At 44.1% G+C, this 25,029-nt stretch overlaps 1 protein-coding gene and 2 non-coding genes across 3 annotated transcripts; 1 reads left to right on the top strand and 2 right to left on the bottom strand.

The window, feature by feature from the left end:
- Positions 1 to 748: 748 nt before the first annotated feature.
- Positions 749 to 18,436, bottom strand: Trim27 (tripartite motif containing 27). Its single transcript, XM_042683782.1, has 8 exons — positions 17,903 to 18,436; positions 15,889 to 15,984; positions 12,257 to 12,487; positions 8,300 to 8,322; positions 6,141 to 6,256; positions 5,996 to 6,028; positions 3,954 to 3,980; positions 749 to 1,532 (listed from the first exon to the last, which is right to left on the bottom strand). The coding sequence occupies exons 1-8, from the start codon at positions 18,320 to 18,322 to the stop codon at positions 937 to 939; spliced, it is 1,542 nt and encodes a 513-aa protein (XP_042539716.1). The 5' UTR covers positions 18,323 to 18,436; the 3' UTR covers positions 749 to 936.
- Positions 18,437 to 24,117: 5,681 nt separating this feature from the next.
- On the top strand, positions 24,118 to 24,223 carry Trnal-caa. Its single transcript has 2 exons — positions 24,118 to 24,155; positions 24,178 to 24,223. It is a non-coding gene; the product is annotated as a tRNA-Leu (tRNA).
- Positions 24,224 to 24,602: 379 nt separating this feature from the next.
- Positions 24,603 to 24,674, bottom strand: Trnaq-cug. Its single transcript has one exon. It is a non-coding gene; the product is annotated as a tRNA-Gln (tRNA).
- Positions 24,675 to 25,029: the final 355 nt, after the last annotated feature.

The raw sequence follows: 25,029 nt of genomic DNA, 5'->3' as shown, positions 1-25,029 counted from the left end.
TGAGGCTATTTGGGGGGAGGGGGTTAGTCATGGGGTTTGAACTCTGGGCCTGGGCGTTGTCCCTCAGCTCTTCACCTGAAGGCAAGCATTCTACCACTTGAGCCTTAGTGCCACTTCCAGTTTTCTGGTTTATTGAGGGAGTCTTACAGACTTTCCTGCCCTGGCTGGCTTTGAACCACAATCCTCAGATCTCAGCCTCTTGAGTACTAGGATCAGACATGAGCCACGAGCACCCAGCTCTGTGACTCTTATCTCCAATTAACCACCAGAAAACCAGAAGTGGTGTTAAGGTTCAAAGTGGCAGAGGACAGTGCCCAGGCCCTAAGTTCAAGCCCTACAACCAGAAAAAAAAAAAAAAAAATTAAGAGCTGGGCACTCATGGCTCACGTCTATAATCCTAGCTACTCAGGAGGCTGAGTGAGATCTAAGGATTATAGTTTTTTTGTTTTGTCATTTGTGAGGCTTCAACTTGGACTGGGTGCTATCCCTGAGTTCTTCAGCTCAAGGTGAGTGCTCTACCATTTGAGCCACAGCACCACTTCTTGTTTTCTGGTGGTTAATTGGAGATAAGAGTCTCACAGACCTTCCTGCCTGAGCTGGCTCTGAACTGTGACCCTCAGATCTCAGCCTCCTGAGTAGCTAGGATTACAGACATGAGCCATCAGCACTGGAATATACAAATTCTTTATTCCAGTCCTGTAAGACTAGAAAAATGTGAAACATTGGAGACAGACACACCTTTTTTTTCTTTATTTCTGGGAAATACTGATACTTTTCATAACATCTTACAATTTGCAGGGGCTGGGAAAGGATAGTAGAGAACATGGAAAATGGTAAGGAAATCCAGCTTTGATGGATAGGAGTTGGCAAGAACAAGATGCCTTGTGGCTGGGTAAGGATTAGAGCCAACCACCCTGGTGGCTTGAGTTCACCTTGTCAAGGGGAAGTCTCCATGGAATGACCATGATTCCCTACATGGCCAGAAAACCCATCAATCCCACTCATGGGGCAGATGATCAGAGGAGCTGCACTCTTCCCTCCCGAGTAACTCAGGCTGAAGTAGGGCCGGACAGGCCCACAGAAGGTAGCATGTGAGAAAGTAAAGGTATGACACCTCTCTGTCACGTTGTAGAAGGAGACCTCACCAGCATCATAGTCCAGGAAAATCCCCACCCGCTGGAGAGGGGTCCGCAGGGGGAGGGCAGTCATTGGGGAGGTAAGTGCCCAATATTCTTTCCCATACCACAACGACACTGCCCAGAATCCGTTCTGGGGGGCCGAAGTTACTCCACCTTTTCTGCACACCGAGTCTTCACAGACACCTATGGTCCACTTGGCTTTATCTCCCACCTCTACCTCCCAATAATGTCTCCCAGCGATGAAACACGGAGATCCCAAGACACAGGGAAACAGATTGAACCGCTCAGGGTTGTCGGGCAGGTCCTGTTGGAGGTAACTGTAGCGTACTTGTCGCAGATTATCAGAGAGGATCAGGCTGGGGTAGGCCGTGTCTGGGTCCAGAGTCACATCCACTGCAGAAACACAAAGGGGGTCAGTCTTTTGGTCAGGAGGCTCCACTGCCTTTTCTCCTAGCTCCCTGGGAACAGTAAGAGCTCCCCACTAAAGAATACATCCATTTTATGATGAATCATTGCAAAATTCTCATCTAAAAAATTACAGTTAGATTAGCTGGTTACCTTCTATATTGATTATACACTGAATATACCAAAATTTTATCCACATCCATTCTTTCTTAAGTCACAATATCCACTAGAATACAAATCTGGAGGCTTTTTTTTTTTTAAAGTCAGAACTAGGGATTGAACCCTGGATGTCATTCTTGCTAGGCAAGTATCCTACCACTTGAGCCACACACCTAGTCTTGAGGCTAACATGTCCACAATCCTTTAGCTGGAAAGCTTTGGTAGCCAACACTGCCATTCCAAGTTCTAGGTGGGTAGGGTTTGGCACAGCATCACATAATCATATTAACAAAGGATCTCATATGTATGTCTAAGCCAGCCTGACCCCAACCCACCTATTTATGGCTCTCTAGGATAAAGATGAGTTCCACTGTGTCCAGCTACTAACTGATATATGGGGCCTCATATATACATATATGAGGATCACTCTGAACCTTGATTCTCCCAGTCTCTACCTCCAGAGTAGTTAAGATTATAGGCATGAACTACTTGTGCCAGGCCCTCCTCAGTTTTTCTTAACCAGATCATGCCATTATACCAATTTGCTTTTAAACATAAAACTATTAACCAGGCACAATATCTCCCGACAGGATCACTGCCTCTTGCAGTCATGTGGTACCTTCCTGCTTTAAAAGCACTAAAAAGGCATTCTCTCAGTTCTAATATCATGTTCAGAAAGCAAACCCCAACCACAAGCTAAAATATTTTCACAAAAGATTCATGACAGGTTGATGGAGGTGACGAGAACCCCAGAACTCTTGGTTTTTGTCTTCTTTTACAGATGAATTAAACAAACAAAAAATAACTATTATCTTTAGCCAGACACCTATAATCCTAGCTACTCAGGAGGCTGAGATCTGAGGATCCTGGTTCCAAGCCAGCCTGGGAAGGAAAGACTATGAGACTCTAATCTTCAATTAATCCCAAAAAGCTAGAAGTGGAGCTGTGGCTTAAGTGGTAGGATGTTAGCTTTGAGGAAAAACTCAGGGATAGCCTGAGAACCAATACCAAAATACACACACACACACACACACACACACACACACACACACACACACACACGCACATACACAATTGTTATCTGTAAGTGGTTGTACAATGGGGTTTCAATGAAACATCAATTTATGAGTACAATGCATTTTGATCAATGTCATTCCTCCCTCTCTATGCTAGAACTACTAATGCAAGGCCTCACACACATGCCTAGCACACACTCTATTGGTGAGCTATACATCTAGGCCCTTCTTTCTTGCATTGTGGGTACACCTCATACATACAAGCAGACTATGTAAAAGGCAGGATAGTGGTTATACTTTTGTGTTCTTTCTGAACTACCCTACATGTTAAGACTGTGCAGGACACAAAGTACTCAGGTAATATCTCAATGGAATATGGTCTATAGGCAATTGTCTAAGAAAAAATTATTGTCCTTTGGAAAATGGGTTAATTGCCCTGGAAGTGGAGATCAGAACAAGGAGGTCCAAGTGAAATCCTTTTCTTCATGAAAAGGATTCCACACAACAGCAGAAGGGAAGTACAGACATGTTAGATGCGGGTGCTCTGGGATCAGAGAAGATCCACTCTTTCCAAATCACAGGGTGAAGATGGCTATCTAGGGGAGATGTGGTTTTCAACCTTAGAAGTGGGATGACTAGCCGGGCGCTGGTTGCTCACGCCTGTAATCCTAGCTACTCCGGAGGCTGAGATCTGAGGATCGCGGTTCAAAGCCAGCCAGGGCAGGAGAGACCGTGAGACTCCTATCTCCAATAAACCACCAGAAAACCGGAAGTGGCGCTGTAGCTCAAGTGGTAGAGCTCTAGCCTTGAGCTGAAGAGCTGAGGGACAGTGCCCAGGCCCAGAGTTCAAGCCCCCATGGCTGACAAAAAAAAAAAAAAGAAGTGGGATGACTAAGATGCCTAGACTCTGGCAACTGAGAGTAAGAGGTGAACTCAATCATCCTTGCTAGCCAAAAGCATGTTGCCCCAGAAACTGGAAAGGAGGCAACACAGTACAGTAGAACTTCTGTATTTAGGGAAACATGTGTTTCCACTATAATCCTTAACTCCGTATCACTTCAGCTCTGAAGTAAAGATTATAAACAGCAATGACGATAGATTGTTGTCATACGCTATTTCTACACATATAACTTAAAGGATCTAAATTAAGGTAATTCTCAAACCACTTGGTAACTGGGTTCACAAGGACTTATTCCTCCTGGCCTTGCTGTGGTTTTGTCTTCCATCAACCTACCTGAGTATAATTGAGCTTCTCTCAATTCTGAAAGACCAAAAGAAAAGAGAAGTTATGGAAGCCATGTGACTATTTCCAGAAATAGTGAGAAAGCTTTGGCTAATTAAATAGCAATGGTATTAAAAATTTCAGAGCCGGGTGCCAGTGGCTCACACCTGTAATCCTAGCTACTCAAGAGGATGAGCTATGAGGATCACAGTTCAAAGCCAGCCCGGAGAGGAAAGTCTGTGAGACTCTTATCCCCAATAAGCCACCAGAAAACCAGAAGCAGCGCTGTGGCTCAAGTGGTAGAGCACTTGCCTTGAGATCAAGAGCTGAGGGACAGTCCCCATACCCAGAGTTCAAGCCCCACAACTGACAAAAAATAGATAAATAAAATAAAAATAAATCAGAACTCCCATTGTTAGCCATGCACTTATTATTATTTTATACAACATATGTTTCCATCATCCACCCAAGGACACTAAGGGAAGGAGGACTGGGGAGCTTGGGTAGAATAGCCACATGCTTCAGATTGGTTAAAAAAAAAGGAAAAAAAAAAAAAAGGTATCCAACTGAGCCACGACAGAACCACTGCACTTTCCAGCCAGCCAGTTCTCGCGTGTCATATACCACTCCTGACTTTTACTTTTCACAAACCATCTAGAGGCTGGGTGGCTCAGTGACACCCACTGCCATCTGGATAAACAACTTGACAGCTGACATATGATTCTTTCTAAATGGCAAAGAACATTAGTAAATGAAATCATATCATTTGATTTGGTGCTATTCTCTGTATTAAGCGGACTCTACGGTGCACGGTGGGCTACACCCTATACCAGCACTCAGAAGGCTAATGTAGGAAGCTCTCTTCCCCATTTGTGTTGCTCATGAGCATATGTTCCCTAAATCAAAATTACTAGATGTCAATAAAAGTAAGATCTCAAAAGATGAAATGAAATGGGGATGCTACATAAAGAAATTATCAAAGATTATGGGGATTTGTAAAAAAAATAGGGCCTACTAGTTACCAGGATTTCAATGCCATCAGAAATCTTAAGAATTTGTTTTCACATTCATATTCAATTAGCTAACTGCTAGAAGTGGTTTATGTGTAGAAATTCTTAGGTCTGGAAAAATTTCCTCTAAAAGCCAATAAAACTTTAAGGAACAGAGTTCTAAAAAGATATCAGGCTTTATTCTATAGTGTTTATTTCCCTCACTTTATATAAAGATGAGCAAATAATATTCTAGTATTATCACGTGGCAGGCTGGAATACTACAGCCTGATTCCTCTAGGAGTTGACTTAGCTACTGTTACTCATTCCTCCTGGGCTACTTGGCACCTGTAACCGTAAGCACAATCACAAATACCGGCTCAAGTAAAATGTAGCCAGGATAGTCTGTTCTTTCTAAATTAAAGAGATCTTTAGATAAATCATTTCCAGATTTTATTTCTTCCTTCATCATATAGAATAAGGCTGTTAATTAGAAAAACTATTAAGAAGCTAATAAAAAACTAATAGAAAGATGTAAGAAGCTGGGCACCTGTGGCTCATGCCTATAATCCTAGCTACTCAGAAGGCTGAGATCTGAGGATCCCAGTTCAAAGCCAGCCAGGGCAGAAAAGTCCATGAGACTCTTATCTCCAATTAACCACCAGAAAGTTGGAAGTGGTGCTGTGGCTCAAGTGGTAGAGCACTCACCTTGAGCTGAAGAGCTCAGGGATAGTGCCCCAGGCCCAGAGTTTAAGCCCCGTGACAGACAAAAAACAAACAAACAAATAAACATGTTAAGAGGTTACACTCTTGTAATCTCAGCCATTCAGGAAGCTAAGTCAAAAAATGGTGAAGTTCAAGATCATGCTGAGCTATATACATAGTAAGACCCTGTCTCACCAAACCAGGGGGGAAAAAAGGAGGTGGAAGGAATGGGTAAGAGAAATGTAAAATAGCAGGAAGTTGGCCAGCAAGATCACCCACCCATTTTCTCACACTTTTACTACAGGTGCTCTTCTTCCCAAGAAACGCCAAAATCAAAAGCCCTGTAAACAGGCAAATTACCTTGGATTTTCTCCATATCTGACTGCATTTTTTCTAAGGAAAAAAAAAGATATATTCAGTATACAGTGTTATATCTAGTTGGAAAGTAATAATTCAGAATAAAAATCTACTTCTTCTCATGACCCCACTTCTCTCTTCACATTACCTGTAAACTGCTTCAGACTCTCGGTCAAGAACAGACATTTTTGGGCAAAAATGTGGATTTTCTCTTGCAGATCTGGAGGTGTGATCCAGGGCTCAGGGATCCTGATTCTTTCAGCCCTAAATTTAAAAACATATGTGATTGCTTTCCTCCAATTCTGTAACATTCCCAGGGCCAGGACAGAGCTTAGGCTAAAATGTCCAACACAGCTGCAGTCTTTAGAATCAACTACTACAACTTCTCGTATCTCCTCCTCTGAGATTATAATCCTCTAAACCAGAAAAAGGGAGATCTCACTCATTTCCCCCAAAGCACCTAGCTCATGAGTTCACAAACAGCAAGCCTTCAGAAAGGTTTATTGAATTAAATTGAATTATGAGGCTAACCTTGCCAGAAAGCACTAGATTCCATGACAAAGTCCTTGATATTTATGATGGGTAACTGTCCAGAATCTTCCGGTTCCAAAACATGGAGAGAATGACATCTTCAGACAGATAGGCACTCTGTGGGGCACGGTACCCCCGATTTCCTCACCTCTACAAGGGAGTCTATAGCAAAGACCGTTAGTTGTCTACCCAATAACCCTCTCTCCCATCTTCCCTGTTTTATGGATCATGGCTGGTTAGTCTCCCTTATAGCCAGATGTGACCTTGTGACTCAGTTCTGGCTAATGAGAGGTTAAGAACTATCTCACAATCTGCGTAACAAAGAATGTGGTATGACTTTTTTTTTTTTTTCTGGTTGGCATTTTAGCCTCTCCCTTGGTATAATCAAGACTGTACCTTAGGAATGCCAGAACAGTGAACAGGAAGAAATCACTCTTTGTGGATCACTGGATTTACAGTATCAGCTCAACTGCTACCCAAGCACCCATTTCTTAACATGGTGGCAATTTTTTTAAAATTATGTTTAAGCATTAAGCCAATGAAATTTTCTATGTGCTATCTCATATAGCCAAACCCAATCCTATTGCCAGACATTGCTAGAATCTGAGAGATATATTCCCATGTGTAAAGTCAGAAGTAGGCTAGTATCAAAAAAGAAGTAGTGGGGCTAGGAAGGTGGCTCAGTGGTAGAGCGCCTGCCTTGCGTGCATGAGGCCCTGGGTTCGATTCTTCAGCACCACATAAGCAAAAAGAAAAAAGCCAGAACTGGTGCTGTGGCTCAAGTGGTAGAGCGCTAGCCTTGAGCTGAAGAGCTGAGGGACAGCACCCAGGCCCAGAGTTCAGGCCCCACAACCGGACCCCCCCCCAAAAAAAAAAGAAGTAGCCAGAGGGCCATCTTATACCAGTCCTAGCACATTAGCTCTACCCCAAGGACCTTCAAGAATAACAATTCTATCAGTATGATGCTATCTGCTGACTGCCCAGTCAACCTACCCCATCTAGGAGATTCTCTTCATCTCCTCAAATGCTCTGATACAATCTAACTGTATTTTCCTAAGGAAGATTTCCACCACTCAAGATTTTAATTTCAAAATCAATCTCAACTAATAGGCACTACTGTACTGAACAGTATATCCTTAAGACCTAGCCCATTTGTTCATGCCATTCATCCTACAAATTCAACTGTGCCCTAGCTTCTTGGCCCCTTCAAGTGGTCCCTTTCTATTTTGTCACAATTTTCAGGGGAGGTGCTCACGCCTCACCCCTACCCCTTTCTCATAGTGGGGACCAAACCCAGGGATCCTGGCTCATGATAAGAATGTGCTTTTGCACTGAGCTCCCCACCCCAAAGTCCTCTTAATACAGGTGGCTCATTATGTAACTCCAAGCTGCTCTAACCTTCCTTAATTACCCCCATCCCATTATAGGAAAGAAAAAAAAAAAAAGTAATGAAATGCAAAGAATTCTGAAATACACAGGAACTACAACCTATCCCTGGACTCTACCCAAGTCACTTCAATTCCTTACCCTCTCAGTGAAATGTCCTCACACTAAGAAATCTCTGGAAATCTCAAAAGCGAACCTCTACCACACCCACACACCACACCATTTGTCAATAATTCTCAGGTTTTCCCAAAAGCTGAGCTTTGTCTAGCACCTTCAGGGGCAATCAGCAATTCAGTAAGATGTCCAAATCAAGTCTCGTCTCCTTTCAGGATTTACAAATAAGGTATCTTCTTGTGCTTGATTTAACACTACAGGCAGAGAAAACTGTACCTGCTCAATGTGTCTCCGATGTCCTACGAAAGAAAGGAAAAGGATAACCATGAGAAGTTATTCGTAAGTAGAGTTTCCTTTCACAGGCATTCCTTGAAGACCTAACAATTGGATGGCCCTCCTGGGAGAAACCAGAACAAGAATCCCAGAACATACCTTAGTCACAAGGAGCTAAAAACTGGGCAAAGGAAAACAGGATTTTCTAACTCAGGCATCCTATTCTTCTACTTCAACTGCCTCCCTTGTTTTCTTTATGTTGTAAAATAACTTCACCTATATACAATAGTCACTCTTTACCCAGACTTACCACCCTACAACTTACCACCTTAATCTTATCATTTCAACTGGATTCTTTTTCTTTTTTTAAATTTTTATGCCAGTCCTGGGGCCTGAACTCAGGGCCTGGGCACTGTTCCTGAGCTTCTTTTGCTCAAGGCTAGCACTCCACCACTTGAGCCACACCACCACTTCTGGCTTATTCTGTGTATGTGGTACTAAGGAATTGAACCCAGGGTGTCACGCATGCTAGGCAAGCACTCTACCACTAAGTCACTTTCCCAGCCCCTTTTTATTATTTTATTTATTTACTTATTTTTAATTGTGAAAATACCGTACAGAGGGGTTATAATTACATGGGCAAGATAATGAGTACATTTCTTATCAAGCATTGTTGCCTCCTCCTTTGTTTCCCCTTCCCATCTCCCCCCCACATCCCCGCCGCCGAAGTTGTAAAATTCGTTTTTCGACATAATGATTTGTACATCTCATTGTTGCAATGGGTCCACCTGTATCCCTATTTAAACGATTTGTTTTTTCCCATCCCCTCCACAAATTATACCAACATCAAATACAGTGAAAGCAGGGGTTATATCGTGGGGGACTCTTTTTTTTTTTAAACAAAGGAAAAAACCTTTTATTTCCATTCCTGGATCAACTGGACTCTTACAACAACAGACTTCTCCAAGTACATTTTGAAAATATATTTTACTAGTTTAAGAATCCCCTCTAGATAAAGCCCCGCAAGCTTACCTCATCTCTCAACTATTTTCTCCATTTTCATGGTTTTTTTTTTGTAAGTTGTGGGACTTGAGTTCAGGACTTTGGCATTGTCCCTGAGCCTCTCTGTGCTCAAGGCTAGTGCTCTACCAATTGAGCCACAGTTTTTCCCCAAGTTCTAAGCATACAGTGAATTTCTTTATGTTGCATTCATACAGACACCATGCATTTTGATATTACTTGTCCTTTAACATTTTCCCTTTTCTCCCCTCTCTTTCATTCCCTAAAATGTTCCATACAACATTCCTGTTTTCTCTATATGTGTATGTCTATGTAAACACAAATGTTTTAAAGTCCACAAATCAGTGAAAACATGTGATCCTTGGCTTATTCAATATTACAATTTTCCCCAGCTCCATTCACTTTCTTTCAAATGACATAATTTCCTTTTTCTTTATGATAACCCATCACTATTCCTGAAATAGTCATCTATTCTTTTGTCAGTCATGGGGCCTGGGTCAATCAGGGCCTGGGTGCTATCCCTGAACTTGCTCAAGGTTAGCATTGTACCAATTTGAGCCACAGATCCACTTCTGGTTTTCTGGTGGTTAACTGGAGTTAAGTATCTCACAGACTTCACTGCCAGGGCTGGCTTTAAACCATGATTTGTAGATCTCAACCTGCCAAGGAGCTAGGATTATAGGCATGAGCAACCAGTGCTGGCTATTTGTATGGCCTCCATTAATCTCACCCAGTTACTACTCAACTCCTGCCCAAATTACTTCTTTTTGACATTCAAGAAAACGTCACCACTGGTGACTATGTTTTTAAACCACATTTATTAGCTTTGGTATTACTTAACATCAACTGCACTACTCTATTGTCTATATTTTCTCCTTATTGATTGAAATACTCTTTCTTCTAGTCATTCTCCACAGGTGGTCAGAAGGGAGAGCTTCTCTTCCTAGCAAGTAAATATAAGACTTATTAAGATTCAAGCTGGGGATCAAAGTAAAGTTTTTCTTAAAGAACCAGGTGGTAAATATTTTAGGCTTCATGAGCCACACAGTCTTTGTTGCCACTTCTCAATGCTGCTGTTGTAGCTAAAATGTAGTGATGGCTAAAATATAGTGATACATACATATATGAATGAATGAGCATGGCTCTGTTTCAATAGAAACTGAATTTGAGTTTCATACAATTTTACCAATGAAAGATCCTTCAGATTTTTCCAAACATCCTAAAAATATTGTAAAATATATATAAAATATTTAGCCAGGTACTGGTAGCTCATGCCTGTAATCCTAGCTACTCAGGAGGCTGATATCTGAGGATCAAGGTTCAAAGCTAGCCCAGGCTCAAGAAAGTCTGTGAACCAGACTGTGAACCACCAGAAAACTAGAAGTGGCGATGTGGCTCAAACTGGCAGAGCGCTAGCCTCAAGAAAAAAAGCTCAGGGACAGCCCCCAGGCCCTGATTTCAAGTCCTATGACTAACAACAACAAAAAAGCTCCAAGGTCATTCAGAAACAGATCCTGGGCCATAAAGTGCTAAACTTTGGCTTAACTCTCACCGTGTGTGTTTGTGTGTGAGCATGTGTATTGGTCTTGGGAGCCCAAACTCAGGACCTATACTCTATCTTTGAGTTCTGCTCAAAATTAGTAGACACTCTACCACTTGAGCCACAACTCCACTTCTGGCTTTTCTGGTAGTTAACTGGAAATATGAGTCCCAGGGACTTTCCTGCCCTGGTTGACTTTGAACTGAGATCTTCAGATTTCAACCTTTTGAGTAGCTACAATTACAGGTGTGAGCCAGTTTTGCTATGGAGCTTAGGTTTGCCTTAAACTCATTATGTGACCCAGGCTGGCCTTGAACTTGTGATGATCCTACCTCAGCCTCCTAAGTATTGAAAGTACAGGAGTGTGTCATCACAACTACTGCTTATCATCCGTATTTGGCATTTATCAACACCTGTGATAATTGTGCACTTACTGTCAGAGCTTCACACTAGTTTACTTACCCATTGAAGTACTGACCACTGCTTTATTTCCTCAGGTCAAGCAAAACACCAGGTGCATGATGCTTGACCACAGGCAGGTCATTCTGACCTAGGCCTGGCTGAAAGTTTCCTCACTCCAGGCAAAGCATTCCATTTGGGTCAGGCCAAGGGTCCCCGCCCTTGGCCTCAAGAGACCATAGTCTGTTTTTTGTTCTTTTTTTTTTAAATTTTAATTTTCTGTTTCCTTATTAAGACCAATATAAGCCCCAGTCCCTCGTACAACCTCCATTCCCACATGAAGGTTGCTGCACCTCGATGCTGTTCCTCATACAATAAACAGTCCTCACCTGTTGAGATGGAGAGTCTGGCCTATTCCTCTTTTTTGCCTCCATTTTCCTAACACCTATCAATTAATCCCAGTGCATAGAACAGTACTCATTAGCTGTGATTTTTCTAGCTAGATCTGCACCAAGGTCTCCCACCTAATATTACCAAAGTTAAATCCTAGGATTGCTCAGGCTGACATGCCTGCTCAAATGCTTGTTTTGTGAATGCAGCAGTGCACACTGTCGAAATGAAGGGTAATGGAATGTGGCAGGTGTTTCAGTGACTTGTAGCCTAAGCCCCTCAGATCATGAGCAAATGGTCAGTGGGGCTGCAAGAGGTCAAGAGCTTTGCCCATGATCACACCACTGATCAGCGCAGAGTGGTCCTGGGCAGCAGATCTTCTTCTCCCTCTCTATAAGACAATGCACCTGATCATCCAATTTTTGTCACCACAACTTCTAGTATGCATATTTCCCTTCTACCATGCCACTAGCTTTGCCATGTGCTTGCTACTCCAGCAGAAGTTGCTTCTTTCTTAAAAAGGAAGACAGGGGGGCTGGACACTACTTGGCAGAAGAGAAGGAATGCCATTTTTCCTGAGAGTGCTCTTAAAAGGGCTCTCAGGGCCTTACCTGCAGAAGCTCCCTGGTGGGCTGCTGCTGCTTCTCCTCCAGCTGAGCAATCAGGCTGCTGAGGTGAGAGATGTTGCAGGAAAACTGGGTGATGGCACCGTTGATGCTGTTGTAAATGGCCAAGTCTAGCTCCTCGAGGCGGGCCAGGAGGCGATATTCATGCTCCTTCAAGGAGTGATACAGCTGCTCAAACTCCCAAACAATCTTCTCCCTCTCCATCTGAGTCAAGCTCTGTAGCAATGACAGGCAAGAGCAGTGAAGAGGAAAGGCTCACTTTTAGAGCCTCTGACAATTCCCCATGACAACCTACACTAAGACCTCATTATTTCACCCATACCACAAAAAAGCACAATGTTCACTCATTATTTCCAGTGTTTCCTGTCCAGGTACATAATGACCAGGAGCTGAGTCATCCTGGTGATAATTAAATTCCCTTCAGGAACTCAGTCAAGTGAGAGTTGGGTCGGCGTGATACACATTGTCATGGAAGGGTAAAGATGAGCGGTGCAGGGTGGTGAGGGAAGCCTGTAGTCTTCACGGAAGCAGGGTTCACACAGGTCTTGTGGAACAAAACACTTCATGAGTGTATGAAGTATGAGCAGGAAGGCTCTCCAAGGAGAAGAAATGGTGTGAGCAAGAAAACAGAGAGAGGCGCTGGGAAGGTGGCTCAGTGGTAGAGTGTTTGCTTTGCATGTATGAGGCCCTGGGTTCCATTCCTTAGCACCACATGAGCAGAAAAAGCCAGAAGTGGGGCTGAGGCGCAAGTGGTAGGGCGTTGGTCTACAGTTGAAGAGCTGGGGGACAGCACCCAGGCCCAGATTTCAGGCCCCACAAACGACCAAAAAGAAAAAGAAAAAAGAAAAGAAAATGGAGAGAAAAGGCAAAGGTTGATTTTGGGTGGCTGGAGAACATGAGTTACATCAAGTGCTAAAGGGAAGAAGCCAGAAAAGGAAAAAGGAGACCTGATTGTGTTGTACCTCATAGGCAAAGGGAGCAAAGACATTGGAAGTGAAAGCCAGGAAAGACTGCCACACAGAGAAAGGACCTGACCAGGTATCTGCCCTGTGGTGGATAGTTTGGTCTAATCAAGCATAAACAATTTCCTACAACAGTGCTTCATATGTAAAGTATGCCCTCTCTCTTCTCTGTCTTTCAGAGATACTCCCCAACTTCTCTGCCTTAGGAGGTTGGGGTTTGGGGGGAGAGTTTCTCTTGGTTATCTCTTTGTGCTAATTTTTTATCACTTATAACCCATCAAACACCAGCATGGACCAAGAGCCAACCTGTGCTTTTTATACCTGTCCTGGGGCTTGAACTCAGATCTGGGCACTGTCTGTGCGCTTTTTTTTTTTGGGGGGGGGGGAGGGTTGGGGGGTCGGTCATGGGGCTTGAACTCTGAGCTGGGGCACTGTCCCTGGGCTCTTCAGCTCAAGGTGAGCACTCTACCACTTGAGCCACAGCACCACTCCCGGTTTTCTGGTGGTTTATTGGAGATAAGATTCTCACGGACTTTCATGCCCAGGCTGGCTTTGAACCAAGATCCTCAGATCTCAGCTTCCTGAGTAGCTAGGATTACAGGCATGAGCCACGGGCAACCATCAGTCCCTGTGCTTTTTATGCTTGAGGCTCTACCACTTGAGCCACAGCTCTACTTGCTGGTAAATTGGAGATGAGTCTCCTGGACTTTCCTGCCTGTGCTGGCTTGAACCACTGTCCTTAGATCTTAGCCTCCTGAGTAGCTAAGATTACAGGTCAAGTGTGAGCTACTGGATGTGTTAACTTGTTTGACAAAGCTTATATGTATCTCTTCTCCACTCCAACTTTCACTCTTAAGACACCATACTTCATGGTTTTGTTCTAAGTAAGAGGTTATATACCTGGTGTGGTGATGGATACCTGTAATCCCGTCACTTTTGATGCTCCAGGCCACACTAGACTTCAGTGAGGCCAGATGCAAAAAAATGTAAGCAAATAAATCAGCAAACACCCCAAGAGGCAATGCAGAACTAGTTTTACTAGAACCCAGCCATACCATTCACTTATGTACTGGTTGCAGTTGCTTTTGAGATAAAGTAACAGAGGTAATTAAAGATGACATAGCCCATATAAGGCCACAAAGCTGAAAATACTTACTACGGGTTCCTTTCAGAAAGTATACCAACACCTGTGCACTCAACTGCTCCTGAGCGCCTTCCTCCAACACATTCCTCTACCACCCATCTTTTTTTGTTGTTGTTTTTTGTTTGTTTGTTTTGGCCGGTCATGGAGCCTCAACTCTGGGCCTGGACACTGTCCCTCAGCTCTTCAGCTCAAAGCTAGTGCTCTACCACTCGAGCCATAGCGCCATTTCTGTTTTTTTCTGCTTATGTGGTGCTGAGGAATCGAACCCAGGGCCTCACGCATGCAAGACAAGCACTCTACCACTGAGCCACCTTCCCAGCCTACCACCCATCTTATAATGAATGCACACACACCATGAAATCTTTCAAAGACAAACCACAGAGTATGTTAGAAATACAAAATCCAGTCTGAACAAAAAACTGTTCTACTAGCGGGGCACTGGTGACTTATGCCTGTAATCCTAGCTACTCAGGAGGCTGAGGATCATGGTTCAAAGCCATCCCAGAGAGAAAAGTCACTGTGAGACTCTTATCTCTAATAAACCACTCAGAAAAACCAGAAGTGGTGCTGTGGCTCAAGAGCCCTAACCGTGAGCTGAAGAGCTGAGAGACAGTGCCCAGGCCCAGAGTTCAAGCCCCATGACCAAACCAAGCCAAACCAAAACAAACAACAAAAAAACCTGTTCAACTAATTCAATATTTCTCAAACAGGGATACTGGTACCTTGGTAGGAATAATTCTGCCTGTTTCTTTCATGGAAAGGCATTTAGTTGTTATATTTACTTCTTCCCAATCGCTCTGCTCCTCAGCCATAGCAATACAATTATAGGCAAGGAAAGGATTACGGGCATGAGCCACAAGCACCTTTGTTTTTTTCTCCATTTCAACACTCCCCAATCTAACAGAATTAGCACATCCACCATTTGTCCAGATCTTGGGAGGCTAGATTAAAGTAGAGGTTAAAAAAAACCCAAAACACCCAGAATTGAAGTGGAGGTATGGCTCAAGTGATGAGTGCCAACCTTGAGTAAAAAAATAAGCCAACTGGGAGAAAATGAGGGGGGGATACTGTTCAAAAGAAATGTATTCAAGGGCTGGGAAGATGGCTCAGTGGTAGAGCGCTTGCCTTGCATGCATGAGGCCCTGGGTTCGATTCCTCAGCACCACATAAGCAAAAAGAAAAAAGCCGGAAGTGGCGCTGTGGCTCAAGTGGTAGGTAGAGCCCTAGCCTTGAGCTGAAGAGCTGAGGGACAGCACCCAGGCCCAGAGTTCAGGCCCCACGACTGGACCCAAAAACAAAACAAAAAAAAGAAATGTATTCAATACCTGACTTGCCCCCTCTGTACATCACCTTTACAATAAAACAAATGTAACAACGAAACACCAATCTAGAGCATGAAAACCTGAGTTTCAGTCCAGTACTGACATAAAGCAAAACAAAATACACTCAGAATTGAAGCATTGTAAAAAAACAAAACAAAACAAAAAACACTCCTTGACAGATAATCTTACCAAGAGTTCAGCTCGTGCCTGTTCACCCTGAGCCCGCCGTCTCTTCTTTAAGTCTTTCACTCTCTTTAGATGGTCCAGCTGATTCTGGATTTGTTCCTGAAGAAAAACAGGCATTTCAAGACCAGATATACTTTAGCATCAGCCTGGCTCTTCTGCTTAGCACACATGGAACTCAGACTCCTGATACCCAGTCCCCAGTAAAAGTCTCCTCTCATAACTGGGGGCTGAGGGCTTAGGCCTCTAATCCTAGCTACTCAGGAGGGTGAAATCTGAGGATCACTGTTCAAACCCAGACTGAGTCTAGAAAAACCAAAAAAATAATCTCCAATTTAAAACAAGTTCAAGTGGTAGAGTATTAGTTTTGAGCACAAAAGCTCAGACAAGTGCCCAGGCCCAGAGTTGACACTCCAGGACTCACATATAAACAAGAAGTCCCTTCTCAGATTACACTGTTATGCCCAAAGCACAGGCTAAGACCACAGCTCTCAGATGGCAATTTGTTGTTTCTTTCTTTTTTTTGTTTTTGGGTTGGTCGTGGGGCTTGAAATCTGGGCCTAGGCCCTGTCCCCCAGCTCTTTAGCTCAAGGCCAGCGCTCTATCACTTGAGCCACAGTGCCACTTCCGGCCTTTTCTGTTTATTTGGTGCTGAGGAATCAATCCCTCATGCATGCAAGACAAGCATTCTACCACTGAGCCATCTTCCCAGCCCCAAATTTGTTTCTTTTTTTTTTTTTTAATTAAAACTTTTTTTATTGTGATAATACCAAATTTGTGTTTCTTAAAACAGTGACAAACCTTTACTGAAAGGATACTGCATGGATTTATAGAAAGGTGACTGGGACTCAAAGTTAAGCTGTAGCTCTCCCAAAGGCACACTGAGAAAATGACTTCTCTTATGTTTCTCATGGGTGAAGCAGGTAAACTCCCAATGGACTACAGTTATGAGAAAATGAGTGAAATGACAGAATTGAAAGTTCTACAAGCATTGTCATCATTCATACTTGAATACGCATAAACAAAATGGTGTACATATTCCTCCAGCCCTCAAAATAAAAAAAGTACAGCATCGAGTTCTCACTGATTATCAGTATCAACTAGAACTACTTTATATTTCCCCCCCCACACACACTTAACTGTGCCACGGTATTTAATAGTTCAAAGACCTCTGCATATCCTATGATTTCACTTACTCTTCACAGTAACTGTTTTATCTCTAGAGTCCCCTGGCTAGTTAAATGAGCAGTAAGTTTTCTGATCTTTCTCATTAGCTACTATAACACATGGCCTACTTACAGAAAAGCCATGAGGAAATGTTTGTAGATTAAGTGATGGGCACACACAGCTACTCCGTGTCTGAGTGTGTTTTGGTATTTATCTGGGAGTCGGTCAGAGTGCCTGGGTCTCTGATGCAGTCCTATCTATGTTTACAGAGTTGTTTGTATTTTTTTTGTTGTTGTTTCTTTTGATCGGTCATGGGGCTTGAACTCAGGGCCCGGGCATTGTCCCTGTTCTTTTTTGGCTCAAGGCTCTACCACTTTGGGCCACAGCTCCACTTCTGGTTTCCTGATAGTTAATTGGGACTATGATAGCGTCGCACAGATTTTTCTTGCCCGGGATGGCTTTGAACCGGGTACTCTCAAGATCTCAGCTTCTTGGTAAAAGCTAGGATTACAGGCAACGATCGGAGTTTGGACGCAACATCTTTTTATGTCCAAAGAAAGCAAGGATCGTGTTCGAACTCGCCAGCGTGCGGGCGAGTCGGGAAAGGAGGATGAGGATGGGGTGGAGGGGGAGAAGACTTTTTCTGGCTTCCTGGACAGCTACAGGTTCTCCCTCCCCAATCGGCGTGCAGGAGGCTTTGCAGCCGACAGAGGAAATGACGGCCCACGTCCGGCTCAGCCATTTTCTAGGCGGGAAACACAGACACCGACAAGCACGCACGCACACACACACCCAGGGCGGCCCCCACTGGCTCGCGCCTCCCTTTGTCCGGGGCCGCGCGAGGCGCCCTCACCTTGAAGCCGTCCACCGCCTCCTCGAGCGGCAGCACGCTGTGGCCGCGGTGCTCGCGGGAGCGGTCGCACACCACGCAGATGGGCATCTGGTCCTCCTCGCAGTACAGCTTCAGGGGTTCGCGGTGCTTCTCGCACACGCCCATCTCGCCGCCGGGCCCCGACGGCCGCTCGGTGCGCAGCTGCTTCACCAGCTGGGTGACGTTGGCCAGGTGCCGGTTGGGCCGCATGTGCCGCTGCGGGAAGGTCTCCCGGCACTGCGGGCACGACACGTTGGTCTCGGCGGCGCCCCAGCAGCGCGCCAGGCACGCGCAACAGATGTTGTGGCCGCAGTCGAGCATCATGGGCTCCGCGAAGTACTGCAGGCACACGGGGCAGGTGGTCTCCTGCTGCAGGCACTCGGCCACGCTCCCGGAGGCCATGGCGCGGGCCCGCGGGGGCGCACGGGCATGGGGGCCCAGGCGCCGAGCTCTACTCCCCCCAACCCAACTCTTCCCGGTGCTTCTCGGCTGCCCGGGGCGGCGAGGGGAGGCGGCGCGGGGAGCGGGACGGACGGAGGGCGGCGCCTTCTCGGGCCCAGATTCCCGATCCGAGCCCCTTCTTCAGGGGGATGTTGGCTAGGCCTGCTCCCGGTGCCACGGCCGAGTCTACGCGGGAACACTGCTGCGGCCCCTCCACACCGCCCTGCGGCGAAAGTTGGGGTGGGGGGAAAGCCTAGGAAAGGGGTGCCGCGGGGGGACCCCCAGGATCCCAGGGCCAAGGCGCGCAGGGCGCGCAGGACAACGTGGCCGCGTCGGAACGGATCCCCGCCGCCGCGTAGGCCCCGCCCCGGTGCGAGCGGAAGGGGCGGGGCGGAGGGCGGGGTTTGGCCCAGGCGCGCGAAGCGAGTTCTTGGCCTCGGGGCCTGAGTATTTCCAACTGTCCCAGTTCTGCCGGATCTCGAGGCTCTGCTACCTGCTCTTGGGCCGGACGTCCTGAGCCCGGAGAGGACCGGTCACGGGCGCTGTGGATGTCTGCTGATCGCAGTGATTATGGGGCACCCGTCCCAACCTCCACCTTCTAGGTCACCAGGCCCGGAGCTTTGGACCTCTACTCTTCTGTTGAGTTTCCTTTTGGTGCCCAGGCCTCTCAGCCCTTCTGCATGAAAGATGGCATTGTGGAGACAGTGGGCAGGAAGGCCAGCTGGCCTGTCAGTGAGGCTGGAGGATGGGGAAGAGCTGTTAGGCCCCATCTGGTATGTGAACCGCTGTATCGAGTATAACCCACTATGGGCAATTAAAATGTTTAGAAAGAGAAAAAAATAGGAGGCTTATTTACCAGAAACATTACTTATTTACAGTATCATTTCTGTGGGGGAGAAAGAGAAACCGGGTTCTGCTACTTCCTATCTGTAACAGTAAACCAATTGGTTTATCATTCTAAGACTCAATGTTTTTTTCTCCCATGAAGTGGGGATGGTAGTTACATCCCAACACTTTTATTTTTTACCTTTTGAGCCATCAGGAAGTTTATCTGTTAATTTTAATAAAATAGCAGTTAAATACCGATTGTGTTTGGATTCTGCTACTTCCTATCTGTAACAGTCAACCAATTGGTTTATCATTCTAAGACTCAATGTTTTTTTCTCCCATGAAGTGGGGATGGTAGTTACATCCCAACACTTTTATTTTTTACCTTTTGAGCCATCAGGAAGTTTATCTGTTAATTTTAATAAAATAGCAGTTAAATACCGATTGTGTTTGGATTCCATTGAGTAGAGCCTAAAAATGTTCTTTTCTGAAGAAGAGATCGAAAATCGTCTGGTGTCCCAGAGCTTGATAAATAAATGTGGTACGCCACATCTAATACAGTTCCATCTCTTTTGTGTTGAGCTTCATTTCTGACATATTTCCTATTTTCCTTTAGGATTATCTGTGTTGTTCTTGAACCTGATCATGAGGGACTTCTGCTTCTAAAACATCACTGTAGAGTGAAGGTGCTTTTCTCCATGGGGAAGAAATCTGAGGAATTAAGTGGAGTGGACAATCCTGAACACACATCCTCCTCTGAGCCATACTTTGAGTCTGAAATCCCAGGCCCAAATAGTCCTAGAACATTTCCAGTAAAATATAGAGTAGAATTAGAGTTGGAATAAGGCTTACCATAATCTAGTCTTTAATTAGAAATGGGGTTAATATTTGAAGTTTGGAGAAATTAAGAGATGTGTAAAACTGGAAGTATGAGGGAATGCAGCTGGCTAGATAAGGCTGCCCATCATTGCTTTCTTATTTTAGGCATGCAAGCCTAAAGTATAGCTTTGTGAGGATTGGTAGTGTTCACCTTTCATAATCTCTGGAGGCAGCTGATCAGGTGGTAGGGAAAGGTAGAACAAAATAGATAAGTTGGGTAGGGAAGGTATGAATAAAAAGGACAGATTCACCTGATAATCTCTACTAACTCCCTTTCTCAAATGATCTGTTCTCCATCCTCTCAATTTAATGGAATTTGCTACATCAATCAATTTGCCTGTTCCTTTAAATTTTTGATACTACCCCCAGATCTAAATTACTATAACCATGTGAAAGTTTACAAGTATTTTTTTGAAATGAATTAGTGTCCATATGAACACAATCATTTTCCTTAGTTTTCTGTAGTCTTTTCCTGTAATCCACCTACATACTAACTCCAGTAAAGTAATCATATTTAAAAACTCTATAATGTTGCTTTTATTCTGTCATGTTTTGCTCAGAAAGGGGATGGGAAGGTGGCTCAGTGGTAGAGCGCTTACCTTGCATGCATGAGGCCCTGGGTTTGATTCCTCAGCACCATGTAAGAAAAAAAAAAAGAAAAATCTTCAGAATTTCTCTTTGTCTCCAGAATTGTCTATATCCTTTAATATATAGACCTAATAAGGTAAAATACAATTTTTATTACCAAAATGTTTTGTTTGAAATAAATTCCTATTTGCCACCTTTACCCAACTTACTAGCACTGTGTAAAACAGTGTCTTCTATTTGTACTGGTCAAATCCAGGGAACTCCTACTACTGAAAAACATATGCAAAATTCTGTAAGTTACAGGCACAGGTAACTATTTTTCTGAGTAGGATTCCAGTGGCCCAGAAAATAAAAACAGTTGACAAGTAGGATAGCACCAAATTAAAAACTTTCTACACAGCAAAAGAAACAATTACTAGTACCAAGAGACAATCTACACAATGGGAGACAATCTTTCACAGCTATCCTATAGATAAACACTAATCCAAAGTACACAAAGAGGAAAAAAAAATAAAAAATAATCCAATTAGTGAATGTGTAAGAAAAGTAAAGCAGTTCTCAGAAAAAGAAATATAAATGTCTAACAGATATATGAAGAAATACTCACCATCCTTAACTATAGAGAAGATACAAGTCAAAACTGCACTAGATTACATCTCTCCCCAGTTAGAATGTCAAGCATCAAGGAAAACAACAAATGGTGGCCCAGATGTGGGTTGAGGGTAAGGAGGGCAGGGGAATGGGTGGAAGGAAACCTCATACTACTACTGGTGGAAATGTAAACTAGTGCATCTGCTTTGGAAATGTTATAGAAGTTCCTCAAAGTAGACCCTACCATAATACCTTGCTATCTTACCACCCTTGGGCATATATCTCAAGGAATGTAGATTACTATATAACTTGGCCCATTTGGGGGGTGGGGGGCAAGTTCATAATAGCAAACTATGGAACCAGTCAAGGTGTCCAACAGCAGATTGAATGAATGAAGAAGATATGGTGCATATGTATCATGGAATATTCCACAGTCATAAGGAAAAATGAAATGTTATTTTCAGGAAAACGGGTGAAATTGGAGAACATCACGTTGAGCAAAATAACCCAAGTGCCAAATATATATTTTCACTTATATAAAAAAAGCTAGCCCCCCCCCAAAAAAAACCTAGACCTAAAAGACATATATTTATTTATGGACATGTTACATATGTGTATATGTATATGTATATATACATGAAATGAAGCTAGACCTGAAAGAGATATATATTTATGAACATGTACATGTGTATGTGTGCCTATATACATATGCATACATGCATTTAGAACATAATTCTAACTGTGGGACTATGTAAGAGAATGAGAAGGAAAGAGGGAAAATGGGAGATGGAGGGGGAATACTTTTGAAGTACAATGCAGCTATGTATGAAGACATAAGGAACCTCAGTGAAAGTTGTTCAACAGAGCACTGGGAGGGTTGGAGAAAAGAAAGCGATAGGGTTATCCAGGAAAACAAGTCTGCAAGTCTGAAATACCTTAGTGAAATCTCCTGGTGCAATTAATAATACACCCTAAAAAAATGACAGAAAGTAAAACAGGCTAGGATGGGAAAGTGGGTACTAGTGGGAGGGAGGAAAGCTAACAAAGAGGGTGAATGAGGAGGTAGATAGTCAAAGTAGTTTTTTCATGTATGAAAATAGAACAATGAAACTTATCAAAATTATTTGTGTGTGTGTGTACCAGTCCTAGGGCTTGATTTCAGGGCCTGGGTGCTGAGTTTTGTTTTTTTCTCAAGGTTAGTACTCTTCCACCACTTGAGCCATAGCTCCATTTCTGGCTTTTTGGTGGTTAATTGGAGATAAGAGTCTCATGGATGGGCTGGGAAGGTGACTTAGTGGTAGAGTGCTTGCCTTGCATGCCTGAGGCCCTGGGTTCAATTCCTCAGCACCACATAAGCAAAAAGAAAAAAGCCGGAAGTGGCACTGTGGCTCAGGTGGTAGAGCACTAGCCTTGAGCTGAAAAGCTGAGGGACAGCGCCCAGACCCAGAGTTTAGCCCCCCCCCCCCCCAAAAAAAAAGAGTGCAAGGAAATGAGCTTCAAGCAAGTGGCTCGTAGAGGGGGAAAAAAACTATCTCATTTTTTAGTACCAAAATATATTACCGATTGATTACCGATTTAAATTCAAAGGACCAATCCAACACTGGGCTCAGAGGCTCAGGCCTGCAATCCTAGGTACTTGAGTGGTGGGGATAGAAGAATCCCAATCTAAGACTCCCTGAGGGCCCAAATATGAGACCCTGAAAAATAAGCAAAAAAGGGCTCAAGTGGTAAGCAATGTCTTGAGTCCATAAACCCAATATTACTGGCATTCATTGTTGGCTCATAACCTGTAACCTTAGCTATTTGGGAAGCAGAGATCCTGAGAATTTCAGCTTGAGGCTAGCCTAGGCAAAAATGTTTGTGAGACTTTATCAGACAGAAGTTCTTGAACTCATGCAGGTGATAGTATTCTGTCATCCCAGCTACTGTGAGAAACATAAATAGGAGGATTGATATCCAGGCTGGCCTGGAGAAAAAAACTGACTCAAAAATGGCTAGAACAATGGCCAGGGCTAGAGGTGTGACTTAAAAAAAAAAATCCAAAACCATATATTCACAAAGGCTAGGGAGAACGAAAAATGGATAAAATTATCTAGAAGTTCTTTCTAAATGTGACTCCAAAAGTCAGAAGCCGTAACTGAGTCAATTAGATTATATAAGATTTAAAAAATCAAATAACTTCCCCATGGAAAAATACCTTGACACAGTTGAAATAATAAAGCAAAAATAAGGAATATATATATATATATATATAGTAAATAGGATAAAGGGGTGAGTTTCCTTGAAAGAAAATACTTTCACAAGAAAAGAAAAAAAATTGAGGAGATGGTGCAAAGAAAAAGGACAAATGGTCAATAAACATGCAAATAGAAGCATCACTCTGTTAACTTTATTTTGCTTTTTTGTTTTTGGTTTTTTTGTCCGATCATGGGGCTTGAACTCTGGGCTTGGGCACTGTCCCTAAGCTCTTTAGCTGAGCAAGCACTCTACTACTTGAGCCACAGCGCCCTGTTCTGTTAACTTTATAACCCTTAAAAACATGCCAGCTTTGGTAAGACAGTGATAGCATCTCAGGAAACAGAGACCGCTGTGTATGTGTGCTTTCCTGTCTGGAGTCTCACACTTCTGGGGCCTCTGTGCCCTGAGGTGGATATCCAGGAAAGGGTTAAAAGAAGGAAGCGGGCTGGATTCGGAGGAGACTCCCCCGAAATCTATCATTGCAACATCATTCCTGACTTGACAGAGGGGGAAAAAACTTGTTCACTTATTGAGATTGACCTTTCCAATGCAGGTGATACACAGTATCGTCCTGTGGGCGAGGCCTCCTGGCAGGTGGAGAGTTTGTTCACTGAAGAGCACACTACAGCGGTGTCAGGATGGCCGAGTGGTCTAAGGCGCCAGACTCAAGCTTCGCTTCCTCGTAGTGGGGATTCTGGTCTCCGAATGGAGGCGTGGGTTCGAATCCCACTTCTGACACATCTTTTTTACCCGCTTTGTTTTTTTCCGTTCCTCTTCAATCGCTAAGTTTCATTCGCCCCCCTCCCCCCCCCCCCCACACCGGTTCTTTGTTTTCCCGACTCTGCCTACCCTTCCTCTTCGATCCTAACGAGAACGAGTGACGTCTGTCCTGTTCATCTCTTGAATTTGTTCCGTAATCGGGAGGGACGTTTTGCTCTGTGCTGAGGCCCGTTCGTTAAAAGGCAGATTTGTAGGAGCAGAGTGACGGTCACATACTCCAGGACGTCCTTTTCTCATGGCTGAAACGAACCAAAAAGGGGTGCAGGAATTCAAGGGAGGAGGTGTTCAATGTGAGATCGGAAGGAACTCGGAAGGAAAAAGGAGGGGAAGCTGCGAAAGGTTCCACCGAGATTTGAACTCGGATCGCTGGATTCAGAGTCCAGAGTGCTAACCATTACACCATGGAACCTCCCTTCAGCGCCTTGACACAGGCTGTCCATCTCAGATTTCTTTGCTCGTGCTCCCTAAAAGTGAGATGTGTGGACTGAAATGAAGGATTGAGCAGCTCTTTAAAGAGAGTTCTATCCCTGCCTCTTAACACACACACACACACACACACACACACGTTCACAGGAGTCATTTCCCCGAAACAGAAAACATCTGTGCTCAGCGGCTGGGCAATAGAAATGGCAAACGCAGAGGTGGGAAGGGAAGCAGTTAAAAGTCTTACCGTTTGCCCCTTCTTCCCAGATTTCTTTCCCTTAATCGCAGGGACCGGGCATCATCTGACCTGTTACCACCTGCAGTTTTTGACTTGCCTGCAT

This window comes from Dipodomys spectabilis, unplaced genomic scaffold (genome assembly GCF_019054845.1).
Source record: "Dipodomys spectabilis isolate Male_0828 unplaced genomic scaffold, ASM1905484v1 ptg000085l, whole genome shotgun sequence".
In the NCBI taxonomy this organism is placed as follows: Eukaryota; Metazoa; Chordata; class Mammalia; order Rodentia; family Heteromyidae; genus Dipodomys; species Dipodomys spectabilis.
This window is presented reverse-complemented; position numbering and strand designations above follow the sequence as displayed.

What these genes read in the sequence shown, in the direction of transcription:
- Trim27 (XM_042683782.1), bottom strand. Translation starts at nt 18,322, where the DNA reads ATGGCCTCCGGGAGCGTGGCCGAGTGCCTGCAGCAGGAGACCACCTGC. An exon ending in CCACCAGGGAGCTTCTGCAG is followed by an intron (nt 8,323 to 12,256) that starts GTAAGGCCCTGA and finishes TTTCTTTCGTAG; the next exon opens with GACATCGGAGACACATTGAG. An exon ending in GAGTCTGAAGCAGTTTACAG is followed by an intron (nt 6,029 to 6,140) that starts GTAATGTGAAGA and finishes TTTTTTCCTTAG; the next exon opens with AAAAAATGCAGTCAGATATG.